Genomic DNA, 16488 nt, shown 5'->3' on the forward strand with positions numbered 1-16488 from the left:
AAACAGATTCTTTTTTTCTACAATTTTATTAAATCTTATTTGCGGCTACAATGACTGATTTTTCAATTGAATATCTCAGACCGTGTTATCACAATGAACAGTCTTGAGGGCAAAATAAAGAACAAGTAACCAATCCAGCCATCATGCAGATTTTACCTTTCTTAAAATCCTCTCTCCTGTCTTCTTCTCTCCTCTCCCTCCCTCTCATCTCCCTCTCCCCCTACCTGTCCTTGTCTGTTCCATTCTCTCCCTCTCCCTTCCATCTCCTCTCCCCAACTCTATCCTGTCTACTTATCCTCTCCGCTCCCTCTCTCCTATCCTTTCCTTTCTTATCTCCTGTCCTCACCCTCCCTCTCCTGTACTCTCCTCCCATGTCTTCTCTCCCCTCCACTCCTCTCCACAGACTCAATGCTGCAGGTGGCAGAGCGCTTCAATGGGATGCACAGTATGGAGACATTCGTTGATATGGCCCCTGTGAAGATCTCAGATGCCATCATGAACATGAATGAAAATGGAGCTTCCATCAGCAGCAAGGTCAGGCCGCCTCCTCCTCACTCACCGCAGTGTTCACCCTCAGTGTTCCTGTAGCATAGAACAGCTCTCACCAAACCAGGAGGGCATTATTTACAAGGCTGTCTTCCTTAACCACTTCAACACTTGCAGTACCATGCCGTACGTGCATATTGCGGGAAGCCATTCAACTTTTACAAGTATGTATATGTGTGTGTGTGTGTGTGTGTGTGTGTGTGTTTGTGTGTGAGAGTGTGTATATATATTTTCTGCATTTGTTGGCCATGGTTTGACTTCAATGAGTACATCATTTGCATGCACCCATTTTCCAGTAGCACCCACAGCAAGAAGAGACACGTAGTGTCCTGAAGCAACGCCCTGTCCTTGGTGTATGATAATGGAAGATAATTGGTCATCCCTGTTGTCCACAGTAATTTTGCTCTTCTGCACAGCAGTAAACTTGGCATTGTGTCGCTTTGGAACGGTCCTATCTGGTTTGGACTGCAATCATTCTTCCTGCTGACTGAATAAGTTCACGTTTCATGATTTGGAGAAGTTTTGCATTGCCTACATTTTATCAAGAATCGTTGCCCATTTGTCATTTCTATAAAATTAGTTCTTCCAAACACATGGAATCTCTAACACAGACAGCCCTTCCCCACCCCAGAGCACTACTCTGCCTCTCAAGGTGACATCCACATATTACACAAATAACACCGGAAGGGTAATGCATTTAACAATATTGTAACTTTACAATAACTAATAATGAAACACAACAATAATAATTCAGCTTTCTGGCTCTGAGTACGGCACTCCATTCGTCAACAGGTGACAATGGCGAGTCAGTCCAGCCGTGCCCGTCCACAATATAGACATGTATTCATTTCTACATTTATTTATTTAAAAATATTTCTAAATGCATGTATTCCTCTATGTATTTGTTTAAATTATTTATTTATTTCTACCAAATAAGTTATTCCTTTATTTATTTTTAATTAAACGAAGAACTACATTCTACCAAACAGGAAACCAGATATTTTCACATTTGATGTAAGAAAGAATCCCTCATGTCCCTCAGATAAACATATGATGTTATCCCATCACCACAAAACCTAAACCTCTGAGTGGGTGAGGATCCCTCATGTCCTTTGTGTTCATCACCTGCAACATTAAGGCACATTTTGAAAGGATGTAAGGTGGGTCTTAGCCAAGGACGGTTTGCTTGGTGCCATTACCAGGTGCTGCGATATTTGGCCTTAGCATTGGAAGACAAGCGTAACATGACCAATAAGTTGCCACCAGTTCCATCAAAGCATTGCACACAAAAGACAATATTCCTCCGTCCTTGGTGGTTGCTCTCCTGAAAAGGTGTTAAAACCAAGCCTCGCCCAGGACAACTGGAAGCTGCTAGAGACTGGAAGATGCTGGCAGATGTTGGTCAACCGCTTATTTTTCCACCTGAGATTGCCACCACTAACCTTCGACCAGACATTGTCAGCACGCCTTGTTCATCTGGTAGAGTTAACAGTGCCATGGGAAGATGCTGTGGATGAGGCGTATGAGAGGAAGAAATTTCGATATGCTCACTAGCTGCTGAAGCGGAACAGTGAGGATGGAGAGTCCGAGTTTACCCAGTGGAGGTGGGTTGTCGAGGAACTTTGTGGCACACTCTACAACCCGGTTTCTCAGAGACATCGGGTTCAGTGGCCAAGAGTTGCGTCGCACAGTGAAGAACTTATCTGAAGCAGCAGAAAGGAGCAGCAACTGGCTGTGGTTGAGACAGTAAGATTCTAGATGGGGATCTCAAGCACAATAGAAAGAAAACAACGCTGATGTACAGGTAAGTAAGCTGGGCTGAGCTGAGTGGGGGATGGAGGGGGTGATGCTGGGTTGCCTGAGTCACTGCTGAGCCCTCTTGAGGTGTCGTGGGCTAGTCAACGAAACACCGAGGATGGAAGGTGCCCACTTGAAGACCCCAGAGATGTACCTTACTTAGCTCAATCCAGACGGTTGTCATACTGATGCGCTGGGGAGACCTCACTGGGTTGATCCTCGGAGCCAGCATTGCAGCCATTGTGTGTGCTGATGCGCTGGGGAGGCAAAATGAGCTGATCCCTGGAGCCAGCATTACACTTCAGCAATCAACACCAGACAGAAGGATATCTACATCATCAAATGGAAAACAACGCAAATGGATGGAGATGCAGATGGATCACATTAGTTTACTGTAAAGCTACACATCCTACCCCACAACTTCCAAGTAAAAAAAATATTCTAGAAATTTGAAGAAAATTAATTAAAAATAAAAACTGAAATTGCTTGTTTGGTTAAGTGCCCCCCCCCCCCCCCCTTGTAATAGCAATCCTAAATTTGCTCAGGTGTAACCAATCACCTTCAAAATCACACATCAAGTTGTTACTGGTTGTAACGATCACTCTGCACAACTGAGAAGCAGTTGTACTGTCCTCCCTAAGGAGATACTACTGGCCCAATATCTATAACTAAGTCAGCAAGAGTGACAGACAGCAAAAGCAGGGACGTCAGAGGTGTCAATTTCATGAACAAACGGTTTATTGTTGTAAACTATAATGTAATAAATGAAATATAAGGACAACAACTTATTGCAGAGAACAGTTAGTTAAGTGGAAGGTACAGGTGAGTAAGAAAGTAAAGTGAACTAAACAAACATCCAAACAAAATAACACTAAAGCGAAATGAATGCGGTGTCCGGTGGGCCTCCAATAAACCCCCACACACACACAAACACCACACCAACACAAAACCAACACACAGACAGGGGCAAGAGACAAAGGTGAATGAATAATTATACAGGGAAAACAATTACAAAGACAGTCTTGATGGCAATGGATGAAGCAATGCACATGTAATCCAAAAGTAACAAAAGAACAAAACCAAAATTACAGGAACCAAAGTATCAAAGTAAAGTAGAAAAAAACCAGCAAACAGAAAAGGAATAATCTCACCAACAAATAATGAAGTCCCGAATACAGTCCCGTACTGATGATGATGGATCAAGGTTGATGAAAAAATAGAATTCGTAGAAAATGGTGAGTCTGTCAAGTAGTACCGGGTTGAATGGTGAACATCCGTTTGGAAAAAATCAGGAGGATCGGAAGTTAGTTACACTGTAATTAAGTAATATGTTGTTTGTATAATGGATTCCTCAAGACAAAAGGAAGTCCTCTCCTGGCCTAGCCAGCCAGCTTTAATACCAGTGCTGGTTTCCAATGAGCTCTGAGATTGGAGGAGTGGATATCTGAATGAGCAAATGGAGAGAGAGGATGAACAGAGGGTGATAGCAAGGAACTATGGGAAATTGAGTTTTAACCTGGCCAGGCTACTGACCCTAATAAAATGGGCAGGTGGGTGAAACTTACACCCACTTTATGGAGCATGTGAATTGCTACAAAGTTAAGTGGCCTCCACGTGTGTTAAATTGTACTGATTCAGTTGATTTCAGGATAAATTCAGCAGTTCGTCTAGGTTCCCTCTGCTGGGTAGTGCATTTCAAAGCAAAGACTTAACCATGAGCACGTGGTCGCTTTCAAAAAAACTCCGGGACAGAGTTCTTGAAAGTCACAGATCAGGGGATGGGTATAAAAAATGATCAAAAGTCAAGACGATTATTAATCTGTGGATGGCACCACCAAGACCCTGCCTAGATCAGGCCGTCCCTCCAAACTGGATGACCGAGCAAGGAGACTTGCTACCAAGAGGCCAATGGCAACTTTGCAAAAGCTACAGGCTTTTATGACCAAGACTGGTCAAAGTGTGCCTGTGACAACAATATCCCAAGCACTCCACAAATCTGGCCTGTATGGTAGGATGGCAAGTAGGAAGCCGTTGCTCACTTTGCTCACTTTGAATCCCGTTTTGAAGTATGCAAAAAAAAAAAACACTCAGGAGATTCTGTAGCTATGTGGCAAAAAGCTTTGTGGTCTGAACTTTTTGGCCTAAATGCAAAGTGTTATGTTTGGCGCAAAACCAACACAGCACATCATCCAAAGAACGCCATCCCTACTGTGAAGCATGGTGGTGGCAGGGACTGGGGCACTTGTCAGGATAGAAAATGAATGGTGCAAAGTACAGAGAAGTCCTTGAGGAAAACTTGCTGCCCTCTGCAAGAAAGCTGAAACTGGACGGAAGTTCATCTTTCAGCATGACAACGACCCAAAGCACACAGCCAAAGCTACACTGGAGTGGCTAAGGAACAAAAAGGTGCTTCCACCAAGGATTAACTCAGGGGGGTGGAGAGTTATCCAATTATGATCTTTCAGTTTTGTATTTTTAATATATAATTTTTTTCTCCATAAAAACTTTTTTTTCTCCTGAATAGTGTAGAGTATGGTCTGTAGATAAGTGTAAAAAAAAAAAATTCTCATTTAAATGCATGAAACTCTGAGTCACTGACACAACAAAATGTGAAAAAAGTTCAAGGGGGTGTAGACTTTCTATAGGCACTGTATGTGTGTGTGTGTGTGTGTGTGTGTGTGTATATACATACATACATACACACATGCAGTCCTCGCACTTACCACACAATTGTTTCCTGAAAGTCGCGTTGTAAGTCGAAACACATTTTCCCATAGGGACAATAATATGAACTGGGGTTACGTTCCTGACTCTTCAGCCAGATAATATAGTTTTATAAAAATGACCCGTTATATTGTACTCATGCAACTATTTATTTAACTCTTTACACTCAGCCCGGTGATTACTCAGAGACCTACCTGGCTTGTTTAAAAGTACAGACTCAGGGATTTCCAATGACATATTTATTGTGTTTATGCGGTACTCCTATCAGGAAATACGATCTCCTGAATTTAAGCCCCTCATCATGTGACAGAGTTCAAAGCTTAGTCGTTTTGAGTCAATTGCTCTTATCAGACATTGTTAACGGCAAATAAAAAAAAAAAAAAGTTACATGCATAAAAAAAAAAAAAAAAAAAAAAAACGCTAAAGGTCTGGTCAGGGAGACCACGACAGGTGCTGCAGTTTCGGACACTGAGCGTGCGCACATGACGCATGGCTCAGGTCTCGCCGAGTCGTAAATGACGTAGCGATGTTGTAAAGTCGAAGCAGGGTAATAAGAGTCTAAGATGCCGTGCGTCATAAGTCGAGGATCGTACGTATGTGTGTGTGTGTGTGTGTGTGTGTGTGTGTATATATATATATATACAGACACACACACACACACAAGGGACAGTCTAATAGTGGTCTCTTAAAAGAGGGCCCATAACTTATGAATTTTCTATTTGTCTCTGACATGCTTTCCTGTAATTATGTATGTCTTACATACATTGTAAAAGCCAAAAGATGTAATATGAACAAAAGGAAGTATGTAATTTAATAACATTCATTTAGATAATGCATTTACAAAACAAATTATTTTGTGAAAGTAATGAATGCTTGCCTGTCTCAGGTCACACAAAATGTTTTAAATCCTTTGCAAATTTCAATGCCTGTGTCTGACTTGCAGGTACATGTTGATTCATTGCATCCTGAAACCAACGCCAGCATAAGATCTTTTTCGATTACCGTGCACACTGTTTTCATACTCTTATAAGTATGAGTTGAATTTTTCTGTGTTTATTTTCCTTTTAACGGTTTGCCTTTAAGTCTTAAGCCGCTACATCCTAATTATGAGAATCTGCTGTTCAGTTAGTGGGAAAGAACAACACAACACGAAAACGGACACATTGGAAGCTACCTAGTTCCCAGGCAAGTGCGAGAACGAAATGCAGGTTAAAGTAGCATCTGGGAGAAGTGATTAATGTCACTGCTTGCTCTTGTGTTCGAATAATGAAGGTGAGACAGAATCAGCAAGTCAATCAGGACATCAAGGTGAAAAGAAGCGACTTTGTTTAGTAATTAACAATTTAATTAAAGTTATTGAATCGACTGAAAACACGGTCGTGTGAACAAAAATAAAAACCTAAAACTTCAAGCCCTAGTTCTTTCCGTTTCAAAATGCTGTATCTGTGTCTTTCTAGTGACAATCTTTTCAGCAGTTTTTCTGGTACTTACTGTCTTTACAAGTTTAACTTTAATTCTGTCATCTAGGGAGGGCCTTCTTTTCTCCATGTTTTCTCTCTTCCTTTACAAGAGAGCGGTTTCATTGATTACGGATAAAAGACTGCTAACATGGTGACCATATTGCTTTGAATTCAGGATGTATTATTTAAAACCTTTTTTTTTATAACAATAGCCCTGTGTAAGGGTGCTTAATACAAGTTTGAGTGCGTTGATGGGTAAGAGAATTGTCGCTGATCTCGTTAGACAGGTGGTCGCTTAATACAGTTAAATAAAAGCACAAATATCATTGAGGAATTTAAAGTGGTCACTTAAACCAGGTGGTCACATGAGCAGGTTTCACTATATATATATATATATATATATATATATATATATATATATATATATATATATATATATATATATACACACACACACACACACACACACACACACACAAGTGCAGCTTTTAGATATTGTCAGATATCTACCAGTACACAATGAGTATTGCATTGCCATTGTAGCCTCTCTGCAATGCCATTGAGGATCGTTGTGGAAGGGTATAGCTCCCACTCTTCCAATTGGCATTGCTGTCCGTCTGTCCGTCTGACAGTCTTCTCATTCTCTCAGGTGCTCCAGGGGTGTGGGAACCCCAAACTGGCCGGGACGCGGAGCTCGGTGGGGGAGGAGAAGAAGAAGCGAGTGAAAGTACAGAGTGAGGAGAAAGAGAAAGCTGTGACTGGACTGGGGGTGGACAAACTGGTTAGTCTGTTTCTCTTAATCTGCCTCTCTGAGCTGGCATTGCTTGGTAATAATATTAGACTGTTCCAAAGGGAAGAGGCATTGCACCCATCAATGGCTAGCTGCTGATGTCAGATATGTGTTGAGTGGCACGTGGAAGCTCTTGGTTTGTATCGCCAGTGTCATCGCTGATGGTTCAGTGGCACTCGGAAGCTCTTTGCACGTATCACAAGTGTCATCGCTGAAGTTTAAATAGAAACTTCTCCAGTGTAAAAAATATTTACTTTCATCTGGGACAACAAGAAGCATGATGGTTCTGCTTCCCGAGTTCATGATGACAGTGACTTGCAGCTCAAAACAACGTCCAAAGAATACAATGAGCATGTTATACTAGCTAGAGGGGACGATGTCTCCAAGCACACTTCAGACATCTGCTTATAGCTTTTCTCTTGTTTATGATACATATCTTGGGTGAAACTTGTTTAGAATATATAGTCTACCTTCTGAAATGTCTTTATAATATATAGCAGACTCTGATATTGATATGATACAGCCACCTGAAATGTCTTTGTATCAGATAAAAAATACATCAAAATAAAATGAGCTACACTGTTTAAGATGCGGGCTGGATATCAGCACCCTGTACCTTATTCTGTGTGTTGCAAACCCCAGGTGTCAGACGTGTCAGGGAAACTGAGAGAGATGCAGCTCTACTGGGTCCAGCTGCCCAATGCGCTGTGCAATGACGCAGTGACCGCGGGACCGAGCAGTGAGGACAAGTGCTGGAACGGGATGAACAAGGGCAGGTAGGACCAGAGCAAGAGAGAGGAATGAAAGAGTGAGAGATCTGAAATACCCCTGTTCAAGTATTAGGAGTGTATTAGCATTACACTCCTCCCCCCCTTTTAAAAGAGTGATAACCAAGGCTTCAAATCCATTCTATTACCTCTTTATTAAAGTTAATATAAATCATTTATGAGAAATCAAGCAATCTGTTAAGATTATTCAAATTCCTCTACATCGTATCATCCTGTGTCCAGATGCCATCCTGTGCATAGAATACACAGCATAGTTCAAAAACAACAACACTGTTTACAGTATAGATGCCAGGAAGACAAAACGTTCCCTGGAAAGAGAATGATAACCATTACCGAATGGGAAAGCTGTACCAAAGCTGTCGTAGCTCCAGGTTACGGACAGTACAGCCCCACGGCGATAGCAACAGAGCCCACATGACGCCTAAGGGCATGCCCCCTGCAAAGCCCAGAGAGGGTCTCGTTCGGTTTGTCACATCAAGGCGGTAAAAACTCACAAATGTCTGACTCTGTCCATGTAGCAGCCTTGCATAACTCATCTAAGGAGGCGCCATGAAGGAAAGCCCATGAAGTTGCCCGGCCCCTGATAGAATGGGCCATAATGTCCCCCGGTAACGGGGAGTCCGTCTGTTCATACGCCAAGCGTATTGCATCTGTCACGTTGCTTCGATAGGGCCTGACCTCTAGAGCGGGACCCGTAGCAGGCAAACAGCTGGTTGGACTGTCTCCAGGACGCTGTCCTATCCAACTAACAGCGCAGAGCCCGGACTGGACATAGCATATGTTGTCTACGGTCCTCCTCTGACTCGTGCGGGGGAGGTCTGAAAGTTTCCAAAGCCACTGATTGGTTAATATGGAATGAGGATACCACCTTTGGCAAAAAGGATGGATTTGTTGTTAATGTTACCCGCGAGTCACTTCCAGTGAAAGCCATACATGTGTCATCGATGGACAGCGCATGAAGCTCACTTACTCGTCTGACAGACGGAATGGCTATTAAATACCACTTTCAATGAAACAGGGCTCAGTTCTGCTGACGCCATGGGCCTTGGTGGTTTATGTAGGCTACCACTGTGGTATTGTCCGTCCGGACCAGCACATGTTTGTGCACTAACTGCTGGCGAAAATGAGATAACACCAGGTTCACTGCTTGCAGCTCTTGCACATTTATGTGCACTTGCTGCCAGTGTCCCTTCCATTGACCTTATTCCTCTCCCATTCCAGACCGCTCCCCAGCCCAGGCTGGAGGTGTCTGTAGTGATCACTTCCCTTCTGTGAGGGGATCCAAGGCGTAGATTGCCGGGTCAGAGCCACCACTCCAGTGTTTTCCGGCATTGTCTTGACACTCACACCAACCGGTACCGATCTCGGACTGGACTGCTGAGCCCTTACAGTCTCTGCCAGCTCCACGATGCGCCGCTCGGCCGAGCTTGGGCGCCTTCAAGGCGACTGTGACTGTGAACGTCTGCGCCTGTGTGGAGAAGGGGAGCAGTGCCTGAGCGGCGACCGTCTGTCCCTTGGGGAAGGGGAGCGGTGCCTGCGCAGGGACTGCCTGTCCCATGGTGAGCATCCCCTCGAGTGGTACCGTCTCGGCAGTGACCATCTCGCCTCCCTTGAGAGGTGTCTGCGCCTCTGTACCGGTGGTGGAGTAGGGGATGGTGACCCAAATGAGTGTGAGAGCTCCTTGGTCACTGTAGCAGGGGGTGTCCTGAATAACCTATGCTGAGGCTCTTGGACCACTGATCTCATTCTCCCCTGGTTGGAGGAGAGAGACTCTGCTGCGGATATACTTCCGACATGGAGAGCAGTCCAGCTCACCTGCCAGTGCCTTGGCCGCGTGTTCTGGCCCTAGGCACCTGGTGCAGGATCGATGTTCGTCCTGCCTGGGCAGCTTAGCTGAGCACCGGTCACACTGGTGGAAGTCAGCTGAAGACCCAGTCGACTGCACTGACATGTTTGCAGTTGTTGTTTTTTTTTTTTTTTAAACTGCTGTGCTCAATGAGCAGCTTGCAGATGCATTTTTTTTATATTTTGGGCGGGACTCCCCCCCCCACAGCAGGGCCCTGATAGGGCAGCTTTTGTATATTTGCTCAGAGATTACGGTAAGAGAGGCTCTTCCTATTCAGTAATGGTTGTCATTGAAATTGAAAGGGAAGTCCTGTTACATCACTATTGCTTTAAAGTGCTGTACTTTGCATTCTTTGCCACCCAGGGCAGTGTGATCACTTTTATTACCAGAGAGTGCTGAAATAGAATACAAAATACCAAAGAGAGTGTTCTCCAGTGTTACTGTTGCGTTACTGCAGTTTGTGTGACGTGTGTGTGTTTCTCAGTGTGTCTCTGTCCCTGTCTGTGTGTGGCTCTGGTGTGTGTGTGTGTGTGTGTGTGTGTGTGTGTGTGTGTGTGTGTGTGTGTGTGTCTCTGTGACTCTGGTCCTGTGTGTGTGTCTCTCTCTCTCTGTGAGACTATGGTCCTGTGTGTGTGTGTGTATGTGTTTGTGTGTTTCTGTTTCTGTGTGACTCTGGCCCTGTGTGTGTGTGTTTCTGTGACTCTGGCCCTGTGTGTGTCTATGACTCTGCTCCTGTGTGTGTGTGTGTGTGTGTGTGTGTGTCTCTCTGTGTGACTCTGGTCCTCTGTGTCAGTGTGACTATGGTCTTGTGTGTGTGTGTGTTTGTGTGACTCTGGCCCTCTGTGTCTCTGACCCTGTGTGTGTGTGACTCTAGTCCTGTGTGTGTGTGTGTGTGTGTGTGTGTGTGTGTGTGTGTGTGTGTGTGTGTGTGTGTGTGACTCTCTGTGTGTGTGTGTGTGTGTGTGTGTGTGTGTGTGTGTGTGTGTGACTCTGGCCCTCTGTGTCTCTGACCCTGTGTGTGTGTGACTCTAGTCTGTGTGTGTGTGTGTGTGTGTGTGTGTGTGTGACTCTGGCCCTCTGTGTCTCTGACCCTGTGTGTGTGTGACTCTAGTCATGTGTGTGTGTGTGTGTGTGGTGTCATGGGTGTGTGTGTGTGTGTGTGTGTCTGTCTCTCTGTGTCTGTGTGTGTGTCTGTGTGTGTGTGTGTGTGTGTGTGTGTGTGTGTGTGTGTGTGTGTGTGTGTGTGAGTCTCTGACCCTGTGTGTGTGTGTGTGTGTGTGTGTGTGTGACTCTGGCCCTCTGTGTCTCTGTCCCTGTGTGTGTGTGACTCTAGTCCTGTGTGTGTATGTGTGTGTGTCTGTCTTTCTCTTTCTCTCTCTCTGTGACTCTGACCCTGTGTGTGTGTCACTGTGTGACTTCGGTCCTGTGCGTGTGTCTCTGATCCTGTGTGTGTGTGTGTGTGTGTGTGTCTCTGTGTGACTCCAGTCCTGTGTGTGTGTTTCAGGTACCTTCCCGATGTGATGGGTGACGGCCTAGCCAGTCAGATCAATAACCCAGAGGTGGACATTGACATCACCAAGCCTGACATCACAATCCGACAGCAGATCATGCAGCTGAAAATCATGACCAACCGGCTGAAGAATGCATACAACGGAAATGATGTGAACTTCCAGGACACCAGTGAGTGAGAAGCATTGCTATAGATTAGAACTGCTTCCAGGATACCAGTGAGTGAGGAGCATTGCTACAGATTAGAACTGCTTCCAGGATACCTGTGAGTGAGAAGCATTGCTACAGATTAGAACTTCTTCCAGGATACCAGTGAGTGAGGAGCATTGCTACAGATTAGAACTGCTTCCAGGATACCTGTGAGTGAGAAGCATTGCTACAGATTAGAACTTCTTCCAGGATACCAGTGAGTGAGGAGCATTGCTACAGATTAGAACTGCTTCCAGGATACCTGTGAGTGAGGAGCATTGCTACATTAGAACTGCTTCCAGGATACCAGTGAGTGAGGAGCATTGCTACAGATTAGAACTTCTTCCAGGATACCAGTGAGTGAGGAGCATTGCTACAGATTAGAACTGCTTCCAGGATACCAGTGAGTGAGGAGCATTGCTATAGATTAGAACTGCTTCCAGGATACCAGTGAGAGAGGAGCATTGCTACAGATTAGAACTGCTTCCAGGATACCGGTGAGTGAGGAGCATTGCTACATTAGAACTGCTTCCAGGATACCAGTGAGTGAGGAGCATTGCTATAGATTAGAACTTCTTCCAGGATACCAGTGAGTGAGGAGCATTGCTATAGATTAGAACTGCTTCCAGGATACCAGTGAGAGAGGAGCATTGCTACAGATTAGAACTGCTTCCAGGATACCAGTGAGTGAGGAGCATTGCTACATTAGAACTGCTTCCAGGATACCAGTGAGTGAGGAGCATTGCTATAGATTAGAACTGCTTCCAGGATACCAGTGAGTGAGCAGCATTGCTATAGATTAGAACTGCTTCCAGGATACCAGTGAGTGAGGAGCATTGCTACAGATTAGAACTGCTTCCAGGATACCAGTGAGTGAGGAGCATTGCTATAGATTAGAACTGCTTCCAGGTACCCAATAATCACTTTAGCTCCTGTGGTCAATGCTACAGCTCAGGGAGTGAGTGATTCATTCAACCTATAGGTTTTGTTGAATGAATTGACTTCCTGACTGGGTGTAGTTGATGGACCTCTGTTGCTAAACAATTGTGCTTCCCCCATCCAGGTGATGACACCAGCGGCTCAGGAAGTGCCATGGGCTGCCCAGAGGAGGTCTGTCCCGGCAGCAGTGGGCGCATGATTGTCCCGAATACTAACAGACCCAACCTGTACGGCCTGCCCAATGAGAAAAAGCAGGGGGTCATGGGATCAGGCAGCCACTCTCACAGTCGCCCACACTCCCTCCCTCTCCTCCTGTCCCTTCTGCCGCTGGCTGGGATGTTCAGACGGTAATCCACAGGCACCAATCGGACTGAGTGTGGAGGAGAGTAGATGGGGCAAAGAGGCTGGGCTAGTATCTTTGCCAAAAAAAAAAAACCATAATAAAATTGACTTTTTTTTTTTCCTTTTTTTTTTTAAAGAATCATTTTTAGTTTTTTTGGCAATAACAGACTTTTTGCATTACCTTTTATTTTTTGAGTGTTTTAGGTTCTCTGACACTGAAAACTAAAAAAATCTGTACCTCGCGCATATATATATATATATATATATATATATATATATATATATATATATATATATATATATATATATATATATATGCTTCTGGTCAAGTAGATATATATCTTTAGGTCCTTCAGAGCGGCCCGCGCCTCCAAGTGGGATCTTTAGGGCAGTCTGTTAAATTGAGAGAGGAGTGGGGAGCAAGGAGGGGGGAGCGGAGAGTGGGGAAGCCAGCCACCAAGGTTTGTGCATCCCACTCTTGTCTCCTACCGAAGTGCTAGCCAAGGCTTTCATCACAATACCTGACCTGCTGCACTCTGATTAGGCATTAAAGGAAAAAGTTTAAACAATTAATTAATAATTAGCTCAGAAAACAATCTACCAATATGGAAGATACATAAAAAAATTATACAAAGTTTACACCTTGCCTGGGGAACTGGAACTGTGAACTAAACATTTTATAATTTAACACTAGAATAACTGGGTTTATAGGCATACCTAGAACAACCATGAGCGGTCTATTTGACCAGCATATTAAAAAACAACATAGAGTAAATATTATAATGAAAGGACAAACAATTGAATTTAAGTTGTAGTTTTATTCAGGAATCTCATATAAAGCAACTAAGCTACCGAAACATTGTAAATAAACAGACATTTGAGCAGAAATGTGTTTATATACAGACACATTACATAATGCGCATTCCGCTTGAGTGCCATGTGGTGCTGGCACTATCACTATAGAAGCGGCTGCTTCAGTTGAAGTAGCGGCTGGATCAGTTGCAGGGACTGATGTGGGTGAAGTGGCTGGCATCCTTGCAGGGGCTGCCACAGGATTGCTTGTTCTCCCACGGGATCTCCTGCCCCCTCGGTGTCACTGCTGCTGGAAGATTAATCTTCGCAAACCCAGTCCGCTTCAGAACCAGATTTGTCATTGTCCATGTCTGCTGCATCAGAATCGCTGTTTGGTCAAATTTGCAGTACATCCAAACACTGCTTTGTTGTCCTGTGTCTTCTGTGATCCATTTTCAATGTGTATTGGGGTAACAATGAATTTCTTAGACACACAAGTGGCTTGTATAGGAAACAGAGTGCAGACAGACAGCCGGGCACCGTGAGCTGTCAAGGCTGATTGATGAGCTATAAGGAGGCTCATTGAAACAATATAAATGTCAGAAAACCGCTCACTTGCGGAATGCAGACTGATATAATCAAACTTCAGTACATGCCAATGAGTTCCGACTGAGGAATACAAATAATACAGCAACATTTAATTGTTATGTTTTAAGTGTATTGGTCAGTTTGATCGCACCTGGTCAAAATAGTTATTTTATCTTGCTAATTTTTGCAGCTACGCAATTCTTTCTTTGTCAGGGTAATTAGTACATATATTTAGGAAAAGTCAGGAAAGCACAGCTCTGTATCTTAAACACACGCACCAAAATTCCAAAATGACGGCCTTGGTTGTTCTAGTGTAAACAGTTCTGAGGTAATTTAGCTTGGTTAAAGTACCTGAGAATTCAGAAGGCATTGAGAAACTTACTTCCTGATGAAGGGTTAGAATCATGTTCTTACCTCGTGCAGTGCTAACCTCTGTTCTTGTGCTATCAGGTTAGAATCGTGTTCTTACGTCATGCAGCACTAGCCTCTGTTCTTTTGCTGAAGATGTTTAGTTTTTAACAGGATTTCAAATACAGCACAATAAAAGTTGTTGATGCTGCCTTCATCCTGTACTGTAGGGCACTTTCACTCAGATGCTCTGGCTGCAATCTGACCATGTGAGCTACAGCACAGAAAATGATTAGGTACTAGGAAAGCATATTAAACTATTCTTTTAAAATGTATTTGACAAGCCTGCAAATGAGGAATCAAAAGCTTAAGGACCATGGGTAATATTTGCCGGTTCAGAGGTTTGGAAGGATCTCAAATCCTTGGTTATCACTCCCTTAAGAATGAACTCCAGGCTCATTCCAGCCAAGCTGGCCCTGGTACTAGGCTTGAAGCAGGAAACAGGAGAGGAGCCCTGTGGACAGACATCTAGCTGATGCAATGGGAAACTATACAGGTGGCTGTACTGACCCAGACGGAAGGAAACAGGACAGTGGAAATATACAACTTGAGAAGCTACGGGGAGGGAATGGCAATGCTGGAGAAAAAAGTCAAAGAGACACTAACTGGCCATTAGAAAGGCTCTTTTAAGCAAATGGAAATCCCATTAAACCGCATGAGAATCAATCACCCTCAATCATATGTCTCCCAGAAAACAGGTCTCTAACAAGCAGGTTTTCTCCAGCACTGCTGTAGTCCCCGTGTTCATTTAGAAGCATGCAGGAGGGAGGCTGGTAGTGGATTCACTGATTCCCTGTGTTCCCCTTTGCTTCTGTATTCTGATTGAAGAGGCTCGCTACATATCCAACATGAGCCAAGAAACTGTATAGATTTTAAAATGAAAAGAGGAAGATAATACAACACTCTCTAAGACACATAGACAGCATTTTGGTTTCAGTTCCACTTTTTCTTTGTCAACCATCCCTGTGTGTAAAAGCCCTTCTTCCATGGCTGGTAATTCTGCATTAAAATGCTTTCTTATTTATGTCTTAATAACTTTGACTTGCCTAACAAATAATAAATGTTTTTTTTTTGTTTTTTTTTCTCAAAATTGTAAGGCTTTTGAAATACCCTGTAGGAGTATACAATAACAAAACAAAAAACACATTTTGGGAACCAAACGACAGTGGCTGATGATTAATAAAGGATGCAGCAATCACAGCTCTGCCCTGCTGACCTCATGTCATTCATCTTGTGAGTTTTTATCTTCCCTGTCCTCAATGAGTCACTGTACCACCTAGCTCCTAGAATCAATCCACATCTCGAATAGTCTTCCTGAAATATGAAGTTATTCCCATCGTGGTAGCATTCTACATAACCCCTCTACCATTGCCCCTCGGTACAGAACCATCATTTGGGAAGGGTGTCCACAATGGTAAACTGATCTGTATAAGACTGTTAACATCTTAACACTTATTTATTATTTCTCTCACCTGTTACTGCTATTTCCAATCGTCTGCAGCAGTGCAAGAGAGATGAGAAGTTCTGGCCCTTTCAGAACAGTTCAGGTATAGCCCCAGGTCAAACGAAAAAACACAATGAATCACATTGAATCAGACAGCCAGCACAAGAAACCTGTCACAGGACTGCCATCTAGGGAAGAGCATCAATTACTGCCGAAGTCCTTCATAAATAACCTAGCACTTGGTTCTGTTTTCTTTTGACTACATTTTTTTCTTTGTGTCTGAAATCTACCATCCATGACTATAAACACTCAATGATAGTGAATTT

At 43.7% G+C, this 16488-nt stretch overlaps 1 protein-coding gene across 1 annotated transcript in view; it reads left to right on the forward strand.

The window, feature by feature from the left end:
- The window catches only part of gpc1a (glypican 1a), an 88716-nt gene extending 75664 nt beyond the window's left edge, over positions 1-13052 (forward strand). Inside the window, exons 5-9 of the mRNA XM_041264659.1 lie at positions 404-534; positions 7177-7308; positions 7960-8093; positions 11456-11631; positions 12713-13052. Coding sequence (XP_041120593.1) covers positions 404-534; positions 7177-7308; positions 7960-8093; positions 11456-11631; positions 12713-12939 — 800 coding nt within the window. The 3' untranslated portion in view covers positions 12940-13052. The remainder of the gene's footprint in view (positions 1-403; positions 535-7176; positions 7309-7959; positions 8094-11455; positions 11632-12712) is intronic.
- The last annotated feature ends 3436 nt before the right edge of the window (positions 13053-16488 follow it).

This window comes from Polyodon spathula, chromosome 11 (genome assembly GCF_017654505.1).
Source record: "Polyodon spathula isolate WHYD16114869_AA chromosome 11, ASM1765450v1, whole genome shotgun sequence".
Taxonomy (NCBI): Eukaryota; Metazoa; Chordata; class Actinopteri; order Acipenseriformes; family Polyodontidae; genus Polyodon; species Polyodon spathula.